This window comes from Balaenoptera physalus, assembly GCF_965194825.1.
Source record: "Balaenoptera physalus genome assembly, chromosome: 9".
Lineage (NCBI taxonomy): Eukaryota > Metazoa > Chordata > Mammalia > Artiodactyla > Balaenopteridae > Balaenoptera > Balaenoptera physalus.
In genome coordinates this window covers 52198551-52220783 of record NC_138888.1, presented here as the reverse complement: position 1 = coordinate 52220783, position 22233 = coordinate 52198551, and the positions used below count along the sequence as shown (strand labels likewise).

The window sequence follows — 22233 nt, the reverse complement described above, 5'->3', positions numbered from 1 at the left end:
ATAATGCACGATCTCTGCCCTCAGGCAGTTTCCATTCTGGTAGGGAAGGTGAGAGAGGAGTCCTAACCGTGGTGAGTTACACCAAGGAGTCCCAGATGGACTTGGGGCACTATGACTAGGTGAGATAAAGAAACAGGGAGCGAGGCACCAGGTTGGTTGATCTAGGAACGGAATTTTGGGGATGAGAGTTTCGTAGGCAAAGACCAGAGGTTAGACTGATCTTTGTTAGGCAAAAGTCAGTCCAGGTGGGAGGTGGAGGAGAGAAACATATGGGACAAAAGGATTATTGGCTAAAGTCCAAATTGAGTACAGGCTCTTCAGGCTAAGACCCTAGTGACTAACCATGTGGGAGGGACAATAATCAAGTTGGGCAGAAGTTCATGGAATAGTCGGTGATGGTCCAAGTGTGAGGCAGATGAAGTCAGAAAGCTCCAGCAGAGGCCTGACTGAGACTCAGTATGGAGAGTTCTCCTCGGTTCAGGGGCAGAACATTCACCTCTGGGGACTGGGATGCAAGGCAGAATGTCCAGTTGCTAGGGTTAAAGGATAGGAACTCATTCATTCATTCATTCATTCTCTCACTCACTCACCATTTATGGAGTCTTTATAATATGCCAGGCACTAGATGAGGCCCTAGCGATTTGCAGCTGAATAGACCACAGTTTCTGCACTCAAGGACCACACAGATTAGTGGGGAAGGCAAACACAGAGATGGTCATAGTACAGTGCAATGGATGGAGTGGATATAGAGAGAGATGGAGGGGTACAAAGCCCAGGTTAGACCAGGAGGAAGAGGTCTCAAGTGGGTTCCTAAAGGAGCTGCAGTCTGAATGAAGGCTTAAAAGATGCCTAAGAATTTTCCAGGAGAAGGGGAGGAGGAGAGATGGAAACTGGTTTTACCCTGAGGAAATGAGGTAAGGGACAGGAATCCAGTTGAAGGGAACAGGGCTTTCAGTCATGAGGAATTGGGCCACTGAGATGAGAGTAACTTGGCGGTACCTCAAGTGGAAGCAGGAGCTACTCCGGAGGCCTCGCTGTGCTAGTGCAGCCCAGGGCCAGCACTGGCTGAGCTTCACTGAGCGGCAAAGAAACTGGGCTGTTGTTTACGTCAAGTTCACAGAGATGTTCGTGACACGCTGAAAGGCCACATGTGGTAGCTGCCGTTTATTCCTCTCTGCTTCCTCAAGACAGTGTGTATAGACATTCAACAAAGGAAGTTCAGGCCAGAAATGGTACACCAGAAAATGAAATTCCAAGGGTTTTCAGAAGTGGTCTCCCCGTGATAAATTCAACTTATCTTGAATTTTGAAAAGAAATTCTATTGCTTCTGGTTCCAAAAATTAGTTATAAAATCTAAATTTTTTGCTCTAGAGCTCTGCATCTCTAAGCGTACTCCTGCAACTTTGAGATGCACTATTTTTGATGTTCCCAAGTCTAGTCACCGCGGCACATGTGTGAGCTGACACGTGCTACATCTGCTAAAGGGTTGGAAAGCAAAGTCTGGAAGCTCTACAGCGATCCCCCGAGCTCTGATTCCAGGCAGAACCTTTTCTTGTTTTCCAAAGAAGTTCTGAAATCACAATGATGGGGAGGTGTAAAGTCCCATTCCTCACAGGGAGGTATTAACTCCCAAGCCTAGTTATCTTTCCACTTAAATGGCAACAGTGTTAACCTTTTCATTGAGTCAGAAACATTGCACTTTTCTGGGGTGGGCCAGTGGAGCTGTTTTTAGAATGTTCCACATTTTCTAAAGGAATCCTCCAGAGGAGAAAAGATGCTGATGTTGCTTGGATATGCACATGACACCAAGGCTTTAGGGTTAGGGTGGATTCTTTGAAAGAAGAAATAAAGTTTGCTGAATGTAAGAATGAGAATTTAAAAAGTAAATTAGTGACGATTCACAGGGAAAGAGGGGTGAAAATAAAGTTTGTTTAAGCCAGAGGTGTTTCAGGTAGAGAGAAAATTGGTCTAAGTTTCTCACATAATCTATTATTTATTCAAATGCTAGGCATGGCATGAAAATAGATGTATGACTGGCAGTGAGATGGGGAAATCCCCTTGCAGTTTAACTGAAGGACTTTAATTTTTATTTCTATTCCATGGCAAGAAGTGAAGCCTTCTTACAATAATAGATCAAAAATGCACCTTTGGTTTGACAATCACATTTGTAGTAAAGTGTGGAAAACAGTTTCCCATTTGCTTTTCCCCATAGTTGACATAAATATCTAGCATATTACTCAGAATAAAGCTGTTGAGAATAAGACCCATGGAGAGAGTTAGTTCATCATGACGTGTTTTGACATTCCTTCTGTCAGAACTGGTCACTTTATTTATTTATTTAAATAAATTTATTTATTTATTTGTTTTTATTTTTGGCTGCGTTGGGTCTTCGTTGCTGCGTGTGGATTTTCTCTACTTGAAGCAAGTGGGGGCTACTCTTCGTTGCGGCACGTGGGCTTCTTATTGTGGTGGCTTCTCTTGTTGCGGAGCACGGGCTCTAGGCACGCGGGCTCAGTAGTTGTGGCTCACAGGCTGTAGAGCGCAGACTCAGTAGTTGTGGCGCACAGGCCCAGTTGGTCTGCGGCATGTGGGATCTTCCCGGACCAGGGCTCAAACCCATGTCCCTGGTATTGGCAGGCGGGTTCTTAACCACTGCGCCACCAGGGACGCCCAGAACTGGTCACTTTAGAACAAAGTCAGACATCAACACAGGTCTCCTGGCCCCAGTGGATACCACGAACTGGTGGTGGGGTGGTCCGCCTCGACACAGGCCATTAGAGGAGGCACAGTCCTTAGAGAATTCAAGAACAATAATGAAACCAGCCGAAAGTTGGTCTGCTTTGTGTTATTACCGTGAGCAGTGATTTCGAGCAGCTTCAGTGTTTACATACCCTCCCTGCAGGGGTCGTGGACTCCCTCTGTCTACCCGCATGGTACGCCATTGTCTGCCACCCAAAATGGGGCAGATGCAGAAAAAGGCAATGGCTTCAATATACAAATGAATCTGAAGTGCTGAAATGAATCTGCGCGTAGGGTAAGGAAGTTCTAATGGATTTTGTCTAACGTTGCCGCAAGTTGCTGTGGAATGATAATTAAACTCGTTCCTACGGAGCGCTTACTATGCTGCAGTCAGTGGCTGGGGCCCACGATCCAGTGGCGAGAAGCCAAACATCATCCTGCCTTTAGAAAGCTTGCAGTCTGGTGGGGAAGACAAAAATTACAGCAGCCAGTGTAAGGGTGCACCTGTGTCAGGCCTAAGAGAGGGCAGAGTGGAGGTATTTGACTTGGCTAGTGAGGTTCAGGAAGGCCTTTTTGAGGAAGAGGTATAGTAGTTCTTCCAAGATTATTTGTCACACCAGAAACTAAAAATAAATAAAGAGAATTTTTTGCTTACAAGCAGCTAGTCATGAAACCTCTAAATCTTTGGAGTAAACCCCACTGCTGGAGACACATCCTGTATCCTCCTAGTGTTGCAAAGCTGTTCACTCCAGTGGGCCTGGGGCCTGGCTGGAGGCCATGCTGACAAGTCTGCTCAGGGCCCCCTCTCAATAACCCCCCTCCAGGCAACCTCCTTACATCAGTGGTTCTTGGGCTGCCTGTGCATTACTATCACCTGAGAGCTTAAAAAAAAAAAAAAAATCCATGTCAAGGCCCCCCCCTGGACCAGTTAAATCAGAATCTTGGAAACATAGTGGGGAGGGGGGTGGTTCAGGCATCAATATGTTAAAAAAAAAAAAAAACCACCCCAGATGATTCTCATATGCAGCCAGAGCAGAGAACTACTGCCTTAGATGAATGCACTTAATTTCACTTAGTCCAGTAATAATAATTTAAAATTTTACATTAAAAAACTTGAGAATGCAAAGGGAATTACGTCAGTGAGAGGTGTGTGAGTGCTTGTGTGTGCACACACACGTGAGGGTGATGGTGCGCGGTCTTCTTGCATGTCGTGTGCTTTCCGTCTCTGTGGCATGTGGTGGAAACACAGCGAATGGCTGGAGGATGGAATTTCTTGGACTCAAGAATCAGGTTGATTATCAGAGGCAGACCATTCCAAGCTCCATAGAGTGTGATGCAGAGGCAAATACACGGTTTAATAAAGAAGCGAATTTCTGCCTTTCTCTCTCCAGTTCTAATCACTCCAACCCTCCTCTCCTTTCTCTTCCACTGCTGTTTTATTTACTCTCATAAATTATGAGACTTTATATAAAATCCTGTAGCCCCTTTGAGGAAGCACAGTCAAACCTTAATGGGTTTTTTTGTCCTTTAAAAACATAAAAAGCATTGCGAGCACCTTACATGTAAGTGGAATGAATATATTTTTGCCACTAATGTTGAAAATATCCCCAGGCATCTGGTGTGTATGAATGTGTATACATAGTACATGCATAATAAACATCTTCCACCTTATGAATATTTATACACAAGATACATATATATTGAATATAGACATACATATGTAAATAGTAGCCCTTGTAAACTATATGCCAAGTATGTTTCCAAGCATATGCATCATAGTGCATCAGGAATATAATAAACCTACCACCAAGTTTAGCATATTTTGAGGTGGCGTCTTCTACAGAGTTGTGGTAGGGTCTAGTTACTAACCAAGTATGGCTTTTTTTTCATCACTGAAATGTTTGTTAAGCACCAACTAAAAGTAAGGCGCTGGGCATAGTAGAGTAAGAAAGATGAAATAGATGTGGTCCCCGCCTTCAAGAGACCTGCACCTCACAGAGTGCCTTAAAATTCACTTAAGAATCTGACATGTTTGCTACCCATTGGCATCTTATTGCTTTTTATACAGCTGCCTTTTATGTATACACTCTGCTTTAAAATGGGCCCCATTTAAGGCTCTATTGGCTTAAACGCTGATGTAGCTGCATAGTAGAACTGATGCTGTGAGAAGAAAACATCACTGGTTTCAGTGCCTTGATTGGACATGAGCATGCTTACACATTTTTTCTGTCACACATAGTCCAATCCTGCATTTTCATTTTACTCTGATTTGGTAGAGGGGGGAAAAAAGGTAAAATTAAAAGGCACCAAATCCCAGAGATGTTTGTAAATCTCAAAAATACTTTTTGTAACCCCAGTATTACTACCATGACAGTCCACTTCCAAATTCCATCAGTTCCCTCCCTGCAATAAGTGGCAGAAGCCTTTATTAAAGGCAAGCTGTACATTCTAAAATGTACAGAATAGTGATCCCTTTCTAAAATGACAATCCCTGGTCTAGCTGAGAGCTCTGAGTGATACTTGTCAGGGGCAGATTTCACGCCATTAAAAGAGAAACAATACATCAGCGCCGTCATCGCTATGCACAGATGTGTGCTCATTGTTTTCTCCCCCTCAGTCCATACATCACAACAGGTAGTTCTCAGCTGTTCCCCTGGTGCCAGACATACATTTTATCTGAAGAGACAGCAGATAGAACTACCTGCTGCTTCCTGTGCGACTCTCCCTGTGTTTCTCTCCCTTTTCCTACTTCACTTGGGCCTTTTAAAATCAGCTGGCAGGGAGCCAGGAGCTCATCATTTTAATGCAGTGCAAAATGGAATATGCATAATTATATGCAAGCCATATGTGAGGGAGACAGCTCAGCTGTGAATTTCAGGAGGCCAGGAAAGAGAGAGCAGTTAGGGCTGAGATAAGAGGAGTGCAGAGCAGAGTGCAAGTGTCACCCAAATGAATGGTTTAATGAGTGTGCTGCAGACACGCCTCCTTTCACCTACCTCTTTCTTCTCTCCAACTCCAAACCAGAAACCAATGGAGATTAGAAAGGGAAGACTGTATGCAAGGGGTATTGCTAATGGGTTCTGTTAATGTCTCCATTTAAACTTCAGCTTTCTTAATTAACAGTGTAGATGAAAATAACCAGTAACTTTTAATGCAGCTTCTTAATTAAATCTTTTTTTTTTTTTTTTTTACTGCATTTGATTGAAGAATCATTGTTCTTACTAGATCATTGCTCCTTTTAGATCTTTATTTAAAAATTGAGGGGAATCAGTTTATCTCTAATAGTATTACAATGCAAAATATAACTATGCAAATTGCTTTTCTTATGGCCTTGCTATTAGAATTTTTTAAAAGTGCATTATCTAGAGATTGCTTAAGCATGCCAAAAAGTTTAAACACGTATGTATGTCATATAATCCTAAATGTGCAACAAAAGTCACTGGAAGTCTGAAGTGGTGGTAATTTTCAACAAAATTATTTGCTTTTGGTTTGTTTCGTATCATTTTAAATATTACACCACAATGAAATTGCATGTTCAAACTGAACTATGTAAAGAAAAATAAATCCCAAATTTTGATATCTAAAAGGCGTACTGCGTATTTAAACAAATTTCTTATTAATGTTGTGATTTCTGGATTCCCGTTTGTTTAATGATCTGAGCTGTTATGCTTTTAGCTTTTTTTCTTCCATTATTTGTAAGTCCCTAAATAGGCCATTATATTTCCCTTCAGGCTAGAGATGAAGATGGACATGCTGAAAATTTTCCCCAGCAGCACTATGCTAAGGAAACTCCAAGGCTTGCCTTCAAGAATAACTGCGAACTACTTGTAAGAATAACATACTTACAACAAGTCTAGAATGTTACTTTAGCACAGTGAAAACAGTTTTTGAAAGGGTTTGTTCATTATTACATAATTTTTGAAGTATTATAGTTTTTCTGTATAGAGTTCTAAATGCTAATTCTGATATCACTGAATATTAATTATAAGATCTCAAATTGTTTGCAAATCTTTTGTATCTGATTATAGAGCTTTGGATGGCCCTGCTTTATTAGCTTGTTCTGTATAGTCGTTGATAAACAGCCATTTGGAGAATGGCTAGTAAAGTTAAAAATATAGAAAAAGACAGTTGATGTATGTAGCTTGGAAAGAAAAAAAAAAAAAATCCCATCCCCATCCCTCCTCCTACTTCCTAATTGTACACTATTTTAGGAGACAACATGGTAATATTTTGTTCTGCTAGGAAAGATAGCAGAGTTGACACGCAGTACTCCCTTTAGAATTCAAGTATTCCTACACTCTCTTGCCAAACTCAATCAGGCGCTTTCTCTCTCCTATGTAGAAGTCAAAGCAGCGACAGGATGCGGAGATGTTTCCAAGTCGTGAGAGAGAGGATCTCAGCTGTGACAGGGACTCTGTTCCAATGCAGGGTTAATTTGCTGTTCATTTTAGCATTTATAGCGAGACAAGATGAAAAGCGAGCAGGAATGCCTATTATATTTCTATTAAATGAATCTGTTGGGACCTAATGGTCTTGATTAGCTTTGAAAACGAGTGCTCTGCAATGCATTTTCTGTTTACCTAAAGTAAACAGAGAATGAATTGTCATTTATTTAGAGATTCAAACACTGCTTTTGAAAATGAAGCTTTATGAGGGATCTAGCTATGTTGTCCCTAAATGTTCTTTTCTTTTCAATTGCATTAAAGCAAAACATTTGCTCCAACTAAATGAAAACACTGAAAGAGAATGAGGATGCTCACTTGTTACATTTTGAGGTAGTCTCTTTTCTGTTTAGTTTTTTGGCCTAACAGAGCACAGCCCTGCCAGGTCTCTGCATTAGGAAATCCCACATGTAACAGTCTTTGGACTTAGCTCTGATACCAACTGTTCATTAAAAACAAAGTGTCCAAAGAGCAGGAGAAGAGAGAAAAATACAGTTCTTTCTCATTCTAGCCACAGGAGCTGGATGTTGACAGTAAGAAACTCCTTCCCACTCCACAGTTTGCGTGGTTACAATAGCATCACTTATTCTGTGTGTCGTCCCTTGACCAACCAATCCACAGGCATATTTGTTGCTTATAAATGCAGTTTTTTTCCCTGACATTTTAACTCACCTTATATTTTATCTTAGGGCCCTTAAACTTCCAGGCTTGCTAGCATTACCTGTTTGGGGGAAACCCTTTTCTTTCATTTTCGTTTTAATGTTTTACTCCGTAACTCTGATTTTCCAGCAGAAGACTATAGGGGCCATTTATACTATGTTTTGGTATCAAAATGCTTTTGAGAGTAGCTTACTTCTTTTTAGAGATACTGTTAAAACTAATATGCCATATTTGATTTTTTTTTCCTATTTATTGGAAAAATGAATGCGCTTGAGTTCTGGTTGTGGTCAGTTTATACTGGAGAAGGTAAAACATATATGTGAACATCTTTTCCAGCTATCTTTAGAGAAAATATATGTTTAGTCATTGCTGTGCTTAAACACGATATTGTGTTGGCAGTAGTTTTGAGAGATTGGTACAATCTTTGTCCTCTTAGTCGCTGTTAGAAATGCTTTATTTTGGTCAGCACACTTTCTTGTGATAAAAGAAAAAAAAAGGAATAGAGAGAAAAAACAAGTAAGCTTATTTCTCCAAGGAGAAATGTAATTTTTTTCAGTTGCAAGAGAAAGGATGGTGTTTGGCTGGTTATGAAGCCCTGAGAAGTTATGCTTCTATATGAAAATGATTTGTTCATTCATAAGAGAGAAATAGGAAGTCCTTGGAGTTTTCTTAGTGCAGCTTAGGGCAAATTTTAAAAGACTTGGTGAGAGAAGATTGCAAGCCCCACTCCAAAGGGCTTTTCTTAGCTTAAGGGTGGGTCTGCCATCTTGCATGGTTCGCTAGAACAGGGGTGGCTTTAGAAAGTGGGGGAGCTCTTTGGAAGATGGTGATGGTTCTTGGGAGAAAGCCTTGAGGGCACAGGTTACTTCCAGGCTCCCAGGTGATCAGGAACACATGGCTGGAAGGCTAACCTTCTGGGCCACAGGTGCTGACAGAAAGTGCCCTGGCCAGGTAGATGGGACATGGCCTCTGACTTTATAACTGACTATTGATTGTCTCTGCTTCTTGGAAGAGGAGGAATATTAAGTAACCTAAACAAAAGCAAAGTAGAATCGATGCCTAGAATACACAAGTGTGTGTAATCAGAAGGCACTGACAAAGAAAGCATTGGCTGATAGAAAAATCTGCTATGTGACTGTCGATTTCCTGTAGGTATTGATTTGCCCATTTAAATCTCAAACTGTGATATGTGCCTTCACACTTAATGCACAACACAGATGACTAGATATTTAGCTTGGTGGCCAAGATTCTTTGGTTGGTGACTGTGTGGCAGTTTCCTTATGCTTTTTATTAATTTTGAAAATGCAAGGCTGTCAAGATGAGTGGCATTAGATAAAACTTGAGTATTATTTGATATATCACAATTCAGTGTGGCCCCATCTACCTCTTCATAGATAGATGTAGGTATACACACACACACACACACACACACACACACACACACACACACACACTCCTCAGGGTCTTTTCCTGGCCTCAGTTTATGATCAAAGCAAATAACTTTCAGTAAAAGAAAATGTGGGAAATTCACATCACTTTAACAGCACAGCAACATGGCTTATGAGAGCCCAGAAGAGGGAACACTTAGACCCAGCCTCAATGACTAGCCCTTGTCCCAGATTCCAACTCTGTTGCTAGTCCCTTTACCATTATTGCCTCATTCTTTTGGGACTAGAAGGCCTTCTCATGTCCCCTATTAAAATGCTCATATTGATGGTGGGAATTGCATTAAGAGCCAGAGTGGGAGGAGGACCTAAATCACACCTCTCTTAAGCTAGTACTTGCTCAGTTCTTGAAAGCCACCTGGGGTAACGCCTAGCAGAAGTAGAGCATACGCTGAGTCCTTGGAGGGAGAAGACTTCTAGCTAGAAAAAAAGGAACGTTGAAAGAGTTTGGGGAAGGAATTGAAGACAATTGGGCCTACTCCCCCAAGTGTTCTTAGGGGGCAGAGAGCATCAGTCCAGAGAGTGTCACTGTATTCAGGAAGAAGGTCAAAATATGGTCAAAGATTAGCAGCAATCAGTGTGGTATAATTTGGTTGGAAAGAAACCAGGTTTAGGAAGTCTGAAAGGGGAAATAAGAGAAAGGAAACTCAAGAGGAGAACAGCCTGTCTTCCTTAGTTCCAGATTCCTGGGTCATCACCTAGACAAAGTTTGACTCCTTTTGGCTTTTCCCTACTCTGATGAGGGTGGGAGTTTTGCAGAGGAAGGGGGAGGGGGCCCTTAGTTGGGAAGCTAAATAAAAATAGCACTGGGGAATAATTCTTTCTTCTTTCTGAAAGAAGAATTCATTCTTTACAATGCCAGTGTAGGGAGAAGATGAAAACTATTTTAGTTTTGTGGCCTTGTGAATAGAGCTGGTGGAGAGGAGAGTGGCCTAGGCAGTTCTGTGGGCTGATTTGTCCATCTTATTTCCTTGTGGAGGCAGCGAGGTGGATTATAAGAGTTGGATATCGCCCTTAGGCAGAACTGCTCTGTATTAATGCAGTGTGCAATTAACAAGATATTATTGATCATCTTCTATGTACAAGGCATTTTACTAGACAGTGCTTTTGGGGTTCACAAATAGAAAAAGACACAGTCTGTCCCTTCCCTGAAGGAGCTTACAATTCAGTAGGAAGAATAGGCATATGCAGTATTGTTAACCATCAGGAATGTGGGCCCTCCGGTCTTCCCGAAAGTTAGAATTTTGTCTCAACTAGACTTTATACCATATCACTCTGGTGGTAGCTAAGGATAATAGGCACAAAGGCTTAATATTTATGGTGATACATCTGGCATCATATCAGATTGGACCCCCGTTTCGCCTCTTGGACCTCTTTGCATTTCAGATCTTCATCGGTAAAATGTGATAATAAAAGGGTAATAGCCTCAAAGGATATTGTAAGGATCGAAAGTGATGACATATCGAAAGTGTCTGGTACATACAACATTCAGTATATGTTCATTGCTATTATCATGATGCTTCTTTTTTTCATGATTATTATCATTACACAGTGAGCTGTGGTCCTAGAGAGCACCAACAAAGTTCTGGAGTACAAAGGAGGAAGAGATTATTTCCATATGCCATGATTAAAGACTTAACAAAGGAGGATACCTTTGATCTAGGCCTTCCATGGGTTGGATTTTCCATAGTCGGAGCTGGGGTATAAGGGACGGGGTCATTCCAAGCAGAGGAAAATAGCATGGGCAAAGGCAAGGAGGTGGGAAAGTACAGCCCAGGTGACTCACACCTCAGTTGACAACTAAGTTGGCTGGAGTATAGGGTACCTGAAGGATACAGGGTGAGCTGGCAGGCCGGCCCATTTGCAGAGGTCTAAATAACTGACACCATCCTTTCAAGTCTAGACTTAAGTAGTTCTACTTCATGGAAATTCCTAGTACTTCTGTGGATTAAAAAAAAATTATTATGGAAAATTCCTAACACATACAGAAGTAGAGAGTCATATAATGAACCTCCATGTACTAACAATTATCGACTATTAATCTTGCTTCACCTACCCCTTTACCCATCCCACCCTTTTATTCTGCTGAAGTATTGTGAAGCATATACGCTTTTTTGTTTGTTTTGTTTTTTTGTAAAGACTAGCACACCACTTCTCTGGCTATGAAGAATCCATTGAGACTGAGTAAACTGGGAATTAGAGCTTTGTGACTATGTATACATAAAACCAATGAATCTTGGTTATGCAGTATGCTCTTCCCTCCCTGCTGAGCACAGCCTTGTAAGGCTTGTACGATCAGATGGAGTTTTAAAAACCCTTAAGGTGAAAGACTTGCCACAATGCTAGTGATGACTTGAGTCTTCTTTGTTCTTCTATATTTTAATTTTTCTTTCTTTTTTTATTGATGTATAGTTGATTTACAATGTTTTGTTAGTTTCTGCTGTACAGCAAAGTGATTCAGTTATACCTATGTGTACATTTTTAAAATATTCTTTTCCATTATGGTTTATCACAGGATATTGAGCATAGTTCCCTATGCTATACAGTAGGACCTTGCTGTTTATGCATCCTACATAGACTAGTTTGCATAGGCCCCTAGTTTTAAATGTATTTATTTAAAAATAAGATCAGATCTCTTTGCAACCCAGCCCATCTCACCAGTACATGTTGGCCTCATCACGGCAATGAGGGGGAATTCTGGATTGCTGTCAGATATCAGCTATTACTAGGCCTTTCTGGCTAGATCATGGAATCGTAATGAGAACTCTCAAAAGGTGATAAAAACAGCCACATTTCACTTGAAACTTGATAGGCTTTTCAAAATAGGTATAATTGACTGAAGACCTCCCTTAACACTGCTAGTCTTACAGAAAGCCAGATACATGCCCCAGCTCAACTTGAATTGACACACTGTTTCTTTGCTGTTACAACTGAGCAGCCCAGGCACTGAGAATTAAAATTCATGGTGACACACTTGGACTTCCATCACATCAAATAAAATATCATATGATGTATGTGTATGTAGTATGCTGTGTACCGGTTTCCTGAAATAGTAATTGTAAAAGGCCCAAAGGTGTAAAATGACCCAGAAATCCCCAGGGATGGGTTGTTGTCTAGAGAGAGTTGGCCTATCCAACCATTTTTTTCTATCCACCCTCCGGATCCCTTTACTCTGGAGCTATTCCTGTGTTCCCACAGTTCTCTGAACTATTTTTTTAAAGAAAAATTGACCGTTTTAGAAAGAAGAGGACCAATCTTAGACTGAACAAGGGTCAGTTCCAATAGAGGTGGCACCATTATGCTCTCCATCTAGACCATCTGGACTTTAACACAGGCAGGAGAGTGGATTCCACTTGAGTTGTCCTATTTCACCTGCACATTCCTCTGTTTCCATCTGTGCTGTTGTTTCCCCTGGCTCTCCAGCTGGCCCTGCTGCTTCTCTCTTTCTCTTTGTAGCCCCTTGGCTCTCATTGCTGCCATGGTCTTGTGATTTAGAGCCTTTTTCTTCTCCTGTACAAAGACCCTCTCCCACAAAGACCATCTCCCCTCACCTACCACCCGTGGAAACCCTATTTTAACTGTCCCTTTTAGTTTCTTTCTTTGGGGGAGAAGCTGTCTGCAGGAGGTCTGGAGTTCCCCTGCTTCTGCTCTGGTGTAGGTACTCCGCTTGGGATTAGATTTGATTGGAGACCCTTGGTCCCCTGCAAGCTCCCTTTTCCAAGGCATGGAGATCTTCGCCTTTCCCATTCCAGGGCCATTGTGCAAAAAGGTCAGAGGCATATGGTTTGGTGTTCATGCTGGCTTACATGAGCAGTCCATCACACAGTACATCACAGTGGTTCTTGGAGCCAGAGAGAGGTATCGAGGACCATGTGTTCTCCAGGGGAGGCACTGTGGTATGGTGGGTAAGAGTGGGTGTCCCAGGCCCAGCTCTGCAGACACGCCAGCTGTGCAAGCTGGACAACTTTCCTACCTGCCCTGAGCCTCAGTGCCTTTATCAATACAATGAAGATAAATATAGTAGCGGCCTCGTAGGGTTGATTTCAGTAGTAAATGAGATCATGTATATGAAGCACTTAGTGTGCCTGACACATACTAAGAAAAAGTTCAATAAGCAGTAGTCTTATTACTAATAAAATGGATCTAGGAGGTGACATTAGTTTAAACAAAATCTTCAGGCAAATGCTGGAAGTACCTGCCTTTATTCTCTAACAAGAGTCTCTTTCCAGTGGGGTCGGATAGAAGCCCATAGGTAATATTTTAATTTAGGACAAAACTTCAGAGAAACCCTTGAACATCCACTCACTTGCCTATTTATGCCGAGGGCACTAGAGATGCCTGTTGGCTGCATAGCAAATGTTGCTGATTTGTGAGGTACTAAAATGTTGGAGGACTTTTTCAAAGAAGAATTTAAAACTTCCAAAAAATAGTACGATGTTGTGGTGAAGAGCTTGGGCTCTTGAACCAGACTATTTGGTTCAGATTCAGGAGGCTCCACCACTCCACCCACTGGCTGTGTGACCTTGGGCAAGTCACTGAATATCTCTGTGTCCATGTCCTTGTCTGTAAAATAAGGACAACAATTCTATGTATCCTGTAGGGTTGGTGTGAGGTCTGAATGAATGAATACCCCTATGATGCTTAGAACGGTATTCGGCAAATGGTTGGCATTCAATTGAGGTTGTTGTAATTATGATTATGATTATTTCTTTCAAGGTTGCGTACTTACTAGCACATCATAGAATACCATTGACCAAATTTTCTAGCAACAGATTATCTGAAAGTCTTGAGTATTTATATTTGCATGCAAAAGCCACAGTAATTCCTTGTGAACAATAAGAGGGACGAGGTGCATTATGCAGACAATTCTCATAGCTAAGCTTTTTAAAAAAATATATAACTGTCCAGGAAGATTCTACGTGATCCAAGACCCCTTCATCTTGCTCTCCCCTTTAATACTAAAATTGTTCATCTTAGAAATATACAACTAAGAAAATAAATGCAAAGCAAAGGAAAAATATAATTTACACATGTAAATGTCTGCAGTAGCAAATGGATGTGCCTCTGATAAGCCTGTTAAGGGAAGGAGACAAGAAACCATCCTCTGTGGGGCGCCTCCAACGTGCCGTTGTGCTTGGTCTTTACAGACCCTTTTTTAGACCCTGTACGCTCTGTACCTTTGCTAGTAGATATTGTTATTATTGTTTTACAGATGGGGAAATTAAAATTCGGGGATGTTACGTTCCTTGCCCTGGGAGAGAGGAAGGGATCTAGTGAGCAGGCGCAGAGCCTAGATTTGACCCACATCTCTCTGACCTGTGCTCAGGCCAAGACACACTGCCACCTTCTCAAGGTAGGGACCGGGTCTGATACATTCTTCCATCCCAGGGCGAGAGAAGGGGTTCAATCTATGTTGGTGACCTGAAGGAATTAAGCAATTAATCCAGAATCGCTCTTTGTAGCTTCTTTATGGTAACAATTCTTTGGTAGAATTCTGAAGCCAGAAAGAACATCTGTGGGAATGTTAGGAAGGGGAGTTTATTCAGAAAGGCATGTCAGTGTTTGAGAATTTCCAATGAATACTAAATTGTAGGGAAAGGAACCAAAGTATATATATTTTTAAATTTGGTACTCTATAGAAAATATAATTTTCAATGTGTTATAAGCGTTTGAGTGGGTTTTTAAAAATCTGACAGCAATAGATGATATATGATAAATGTTAAATCTTCTTTTGAAGATTTTGATTCTTTTTACAATCAGTAAGGCCGTTTCAAAAAAGGCTTGGCCTCTTTTGATTTGGTGAGGTTGTATTCCTCGGGGTGAACTGATCTATTGCCTTCAAGACTTCCGGCCATCAGGTAGCATACTGGAGTTAGGGGTCAGTGACATTTTCCCTCATTGTTTTAATTGCTAGAACTGAACAATTACCTAAAGTACCAAAGAGAATTCACCTTTGATGGCTTGATAGAAACTCTATATCATATATCAAGCAAAGCCAGAAAACCAGATAGGATATCAATTATCAATATAAAAGTGCCTAAGAAACCAGCCAGAACTAGTATTGATCATATTTAGTCATATGCTTGGTTTATGGCTAGAAGAACAAGCTAATGAAAGTCTCTTGGGAGAAAAAGGGAAAGGGAATAAAAAATATTTGGACTTGAGAAGAATGACATATATGAGTAATAAAGGAGACAAGAGATTGGAGATGGGGATGTGGGGGTGATGGGGGACCGGTGAGAGGAAATTTCAAAAGAAGAAGAAAGATAGACGGCCATGATTAAATGGCAAATAAGCAGGTTCAGGCAAATAAGGTCTTTAATGTGTTTTCTCATTGAATTTGGCTTAAGCGTCTTTTGTAATCATGTTTTTTGTACACTTCCTACTCTTCTGGTTTGAGGCATCGGACTCTCCATGAGGGCTGTCTTCCCAGCTTCTCCTCCCTGGCCACGTACAACCAGAAGTTGAGATAACCCTCTTTTAATTCCAGATGAGGCTCCCCTAGCTGAGAGCTCTGTGAGGCAAGACCTTTGTCTTTCCTCACCGTACCCCTGAGAACCATGCTTGCCCACCCCGTATTTTATGACTCCAAGCTCTCACTGCCAAGGGCCCAGGTTCAATCCCTTGTCAGGGAACTAAGATCCCGCGTGCTGTGCAGAATGGCCAAAAAAAAAAGGGGGGGATTGCATGTTACAGTTGATGACTTGTCATTTTTTTAATTGGCAATGTTTTTTCCTAGTGGTATAAGATAATAGCATCTTAACGATCAGTGGTGATATAGATTCAATGATCTGTGGAGGTAGGTGCTCAAAAATTATTTGTTGGTTGAACGCATGCAATAACATATCCCCCTGGTTCTAGTTCACGTAAAAACGAAATGCTTAAGGTTGGGTCTGGATTGTGCATTGGCCACGGACAAGGTGGAGTGGAGGGTTGGTCTGTGGTTGTCTTGGCTGAGAATTTTACTGCTGTATCCTTTCCCTTCAGTGGAGCTGATAGATGGCTTTGTTCATAATTTCAAGTGAAATGTTGAACCAGTTAAGACATACTCCTGATAAGCCAGGTTTAAAATAATAAGCAGTACTTTTGCCTTAATTATCCAGAAGAGTGCTTACTGTTCTACTTTGGATTGCATATCCATCAATATTTCTCTTGAAAATCCATGAAGATACATTGGTGGAGAAGCAATGGTTTCTCTCTCTCTCTCTCTCTCTCTCTTTCTCAATAGAACGAGCTGTAGATTCCATTAGGATAAAGTATGGGGTTTTAAAATAAATCAGGATAAAGTATGGGTTTTTAAAATAAATCAGGATCTTTTTACCCATCATCATCACCAACACCATCATCTCTTAGAGAGGTTCCCAATCTACAGAAGAGACAAGTACACATAGCTAAGTACATTTCCTACACTTCAAATTTGATAATCCACCTTCAGGATATCAACTAAGTTACACCCTATATTTAACTTTGTGAAATACTCTGCTGTTTTATAGTGTTCAGATCTCAATATAGTTTGGTTTCCTTTGAATGGAAAATTTGAATCTGATTCTGATATTGCAGCAGGATCTGTTATACTCTTCTTTGTGTGAAAACAGAAGGGGAAAACCACATAAACATTTTTAAATGTCAAAGCCTGAGATGGGAAGGGAGGTGATATTTAATATTGAGCATATGCTAGAATAAGGCCTTCAAATGAAAAGTATCCTGATTATTAAGATATATGAAATACTTTGGGGTCTCCATTATATAGCCATTTCAAGCAGTGGTGTTTTTAACTTCTAAATTGTCTGATAGATGTGTTAGGACAAAAATGGTGTAAACACTAGTTTTGGCTTAGCGTAATATTTATATATTTGCCAGAGAGCTTGAATTTTGACAATTTGTGACATCATTGTGTATATAAAATACAGTATATGAAGGCAAATTATATATCCCATGCAGAAATGTGAATACATACATAAAGGAAAATGAAAATAAACTGGAGCATTACAGAAGTGCTTATGAGCCCATGGCATTTAACACATCTCAATCATTTATGCAGTATTTGATATAAACATCAAAAACATAATTTGATGTTTATATATGAACACATAAAAATAAATAACATGGAAAAATAAAGTTGTAGTGAAATTTTCATTTTCATTTTTCCTTAGCACTTTTATTTTTAAACAATGTTATGACTGTCATCAAATCAGCCAAGTTGAGAATTGAGCTGCATCAGTAGAGACAGCCGGTCTTGATAATTCAAACCCAAAAGACCTTTTCTCAAGGGATATATTCTCTGGTGTGTTCGGTCTGGATAGTTTCTTACAGCTCTAATTTATTCTTCTGTGTACCTTGCATGAAGACGATATCTATAATTCAATGCAATATCTGTAAAGATTTAAAACCTTTTCTAAAAACCTGGGTATTTAGTGTCACGGACACAACTCAGGGCATAATATGAGAGTAGGTGGTGATGGGATATGTATGTGACCCAGATTTTGAAGATATTTGTCTTTCAGTCGAGGTGCATTTATTGAGTACCTACCGTCTCCCCAGTGCTGTGCTTAAAAGACGTGTGTTGCAGTGCAAACACAGCATAAAATGTGGATCCTTCTCATAAGGAGCTTACATGCAAACTGTGCTGATATGAACAGTGAACTTCCAGTGTACATTAAAGTGCCAGATGTGGTGGTATGCTGATTAGAGAATAGAAATATGTATTAAAGTATTATGTGTACAAAAAGGAAGTAAAGGGTCATTTAATGGGGAAGAGATGGTGGGCTGGAGTCATCAGGAATAGATCCTCAGAGGAGGTGGGGCCTGGGCTGGTCCTTGTAGGAAGGGGAATGGAAGTATATCTCAGAGAAAGAGAAGACTGTTGGTGGAATGATGGGAGGGAGGTGAGCAGGGAGCACGTGGGGGTCTTCGAGACACCGCCTGGCATCATTTTGTGAGTAGTGAGAATAGAGTTAACTCGGTAGGTTGTGGTCAAATAATAAAAACAGTGAAAGCCAGACAGCTAATTTTACATTTGGTGTTTTAGGCTATGGGAGCTGTATTAGGTAACTGCGCCAGGAAGTGCTATTATGAAAGCAGTGCTTTCACGCCTTGGAGAACATGAGCAGCGAGACTTCTAGAAGGTGGTTAGAACAGTCCAGGCACACTGTGATGAGGACAAGTGCTTCTCACAGCTGGAAAGGCAAGAAAGAGACTGCAAATGACTGTCCAAAAATATTGGCCATCAAGTTCTTATGACCATGTTAATATGAGTAACTGGCAAAGATTTCATCTCAAGCCAATTTTGTTATAAATTTAGATTTTGGATAAGAGTCGTAATTGAGTAAGTAGGTAGTTGTGTACAATGGGAAAAACTGAGATCAAAGTAGAAGCAAGAAACTGAACTGTGATCCAGAATGATTCAGGGATCATGGTGATTTAAATACAAACTAGGGGGAAAAGGGTCTTAAATTTGGATTAAAGAGGTATAGAATCTCCCTTAACAAGAATGCAATAACCCCTTTGCCTAGAGAACAGCACAGAGGCAGTGCAGCGTATGTGCCCTGGAGTCACACTGACCTGGCTGTGGGGTGACTAGCTTTGTGGCCTTGGGAAGGTCGGTTTCTGCATGTGTAAAACAGGAACGATAGCTGTATACACCATTTAGAGTTGCCATAAAAGCTGAATGAGATAATACATATAAAGTGCTTGGTGTATAATAAGCACTCAATAAAAGGTAACTAATAAAGGGAATAAACCCCCTTTTTTGTATTCAACTTTTAAGAGAAAGAAAGAAATGCCAGTAAATAAAACTCACATGAATATTTAGATTCCTTGTTTTTTAAAAATGAAGACAAAAATCTTATAACACATAGCTTTGGATTGCGTGGATTTAGCTTACTCTTTACACCTTGCACATGTACAAGACTCTAGAAGGAGAACTGGTATTTATCCAGTAACGACCCTAAAGATTTTCAAGATCTTCATCAAAGAAAAAACATCTTATTGAATTTACTGTCTTTACTAAGATAGAGTATTAGACTAATATAAAATGGTTTTGGGGGAAAGAATTCTTACACAAAAAGGGTTTGCTAGTTAAACCTCCAAAGCAAATTTCTTATAATCCCACATTCCCTGATTTTCCTAATTACCTGACTATTTAAAACTTTACTTTTCTTTTGGAAGTAAACACCATCACCCACTTCTTTGGCCATCTTCTTTGTTCATATGCTGATAAGTTTCAGGATGTATCAGTTAGGCACTTAATTATTGATTTGATAAATCAGTTTTCCTTTGGCCTGATTTAGCTGTCTAGAATGCATGTGGAACTTGTTACAGTAGTAAAAATGAAAAAAAAAAAAAAGAAGCAAAAATCCAAAATAATGTGAGCAAAATGTCATTGAGTGAACATGATAAAGCTGGAAAGCATCTCTCTTGGTTAGAACTCTTCTTTGAAATTGTTGGGCTGCCTCTATCCTACACAGATTATCAAGGTCATGTTCAAGATTAAAATGAGCTATGGGACAATAAATTGCCCTTTATAGCAGAAAAACATGCAAACAGAAAATGAGACCTAATGTCTTTCCACATGCCCTGATTTTTTTTCTTTCTGAGCCTAATACACCTATTTAGTCTAATTTAGTTTTAGCTTTAGTTATGGTTTCTAAAATTACAATGTGTGTGAGGACTGGAATTTTTTTCTTCCAACAGCAATTAGAGTATACGTAATATGCTTTTCTCTCCTCCTTTGGGGAAGGGTAAGAATCACATATCTCCCTACTGTCTCTGTGTCTAGTCAGCCTGCTCTGGGGATGCCTCTCACGGGGCCCAGGGTGGGAACAGTGCCTCTCAAGAACCAGCAGCCCCATAGCCTTGCATCTAGACTGGCTCTCATGTCCTCAAAGTGTTAGCCCCAGCAAACAATGAAAGAACAATAATGTCTTTTTAGATTGTGAAACTAACCATACAGAGTTATTTGTAGATTTGAAAGTACGACTTAAAAAATGTAGTTGAAGCCACTGTTTTTTTTTTTTAAATGACCACAGTACATGGGTTTACATTTTAAGTTTTCTATCCCAAGGAAGAAATGACAGGACTGTTAAGGATGCTGATGGTTAGAGCAAGAAACCTGGGAATAGACAGAGGTTCTGCAATCAGTTCTCCTTCACTCTCAGCTGCCATCATCACCATCTCTCTGGCTTATCCTGGCCATGCATTAACATCTCTTAACTGTTTCCATAAATTAGAGAACTTTATGCAGGTGCCACACACAATCATGCTTTCCTCAAAGCCCTCGTCATCAATTTCTTCCATCATTCAGTCAGCAAGCTTTTACTGAGTGCTTATGATGTGCAGGGCGCAAGATCATCTTGGATAGGTATGAAATGGACTACATCTTTACAGAATTGCCCCCTGGTTTTTATAAGTTCTTTGTACATTTACTTTATATTATAGTTAGATAATAGATGATAGATAGATAGATAGATATAGACATACATAAGTATTTATAAAATCATTTTACTAAAGGCTTTGAGTAGGCGCTCAAGAAATACCTACTGCATGAATGAATGAACAAACCGTACTGGTGTGGCTCCCTGTTGGCACTTTTCCACAGCCAGCTCAGACTCCAAGGTCTCTCCTGCGTCTAGGGAGTTGTCAGGAATGTCTGGAATGCGGCAGCACTGGCTGAATGGAGTGCCTCTCTGATAGATTTCTGAGTTGTCTGGTTTCTTGGGCAGAATGAATAGTGGCAGAAGGTGTAGGAGCCACTTCTGGGCTCTGAGAACTATCTGGGGTTCCCTCTCTGAACTGTGGTGTACCTCATAGTCTCCCCGCCACCCCAGTCACCCAGGTTTCTTTCCCACATGAGAGTGGGGCCTGGAAAGAATTTTCTCCAAATTGCATTCAATGCCGCATATCCATGTTTGTGTTTGAATTTAGCTACTAGAGAAAGTATCAGATGTAGTATTCAAGGCATAGATTTAAAAATATGTATTTTTCATTCTTTTCGAACTATTTAGATTAAGATTTTAAATGAAAGAATTGCTTTGGAAACACGACTACATTCCTAGGTTTAAGTGAGACACTCGGTCTATCTGGTCTAGGATGGCAAGCAAAGCTTCCAGAAATCCCCCTAGCCCTCTTCCAGCTCCTTCTCTCTCTCAGGTGATTTTCATACAAAATGTCAGTGGCTCCAAGATGCAGTTTTCTCAGAACCCTCATTCTGTTGAATTGGCCCCATAGAATGATCATACTTCTTTTTGAAATAGAACTATGCAAAGTCTTGAATTCTATTACAGAATTTAATACCAATAATTACTTAAAATTTAATGAATTTCACTACTGACTTAATTGCTTTTGAGTAGTTCCACTTAACTTATTAAAGACAAGCAAGGACATATTCATTTAATGAGCAGCAGAAGTCTTGCCCTCACATCTGCCTACGTTCTCTTTTCAATTAATCAATTATAGTCCGATGGTGTGTAATTACACATTAAGAAAGTTATTGGATATAGCAGCATGTCTGTCCCTGGGGGGCTCATGAATACACTAATATAACACACCTGTAATGACCTGTGCTTAGATCTACAACTTACACTCATTTCTCTCCCTCTCTTCCTCTCTCTTTGCTAAATTAAGATGAGAGCAATTACCATTAACTTTTTGAGTCACATCTAGTCAATGTGATATGGAGAGAGAAAGTGAAAAAGACTGAAAGAAAAGTAAAAATGGAGGAAAAAGACTTTATCTCCAAGTATGAGTAATCTGCCTTTTGAAATTAAGCTTCCTGAGACCTGGTCCTGAGAGCCATTGTAGCAGTGATCGGTGGCTGTCCATCAGAACTGTGTCTACTGAATCGTACTGAATTCTTGAGAAAATCAGGCCAGCATTATTTGAACTCAAATAGTGTCTTGCTTCCCAGCTTCCTTCAGTCTCCTGATGAGAGAAATAGGAAAACCTTTTGA

The 22233-nt window shown here is 40.4% G+C and overlaps 1 protein-coding gene across 5 annotated transcripts in view; it reads left to right on the top strand.

Annotated features, from left to right (window-relative positions):
- The window catches only part of SOBP (sine oculis binding protein homolog), a 156009-nt gene that overhangs the window by 84316 nt on the left and 49460 nt on the right, over positions 1–22233 (top strand). For 2 of the 5 annotated variants that reach the window (XR_014267495.1, XM_082475131.1), the window contains exons 5-6: positions 6471–6566; positions 14499–14639. The exons of 1 other annotated variant lie outside the window; for it this stretch is intronic. Coding sequence is in view for 3 of the 4 variants with exons in the window: in XM_082475131.1 (XP_082331257.1) it covers positions 6471–6566; positions 14499–14639 (237 nt within the window). In the remaining variant the exon portion in view is untranslated. The remainder of the gene's footprint in view (positions 1–6470; positions 6567–14498; positions 14640–22233) is intronic. 2 more of the 5 variants (XM_082475132.1, XM_082475133.1) reach the window with 2 other exon arrangements.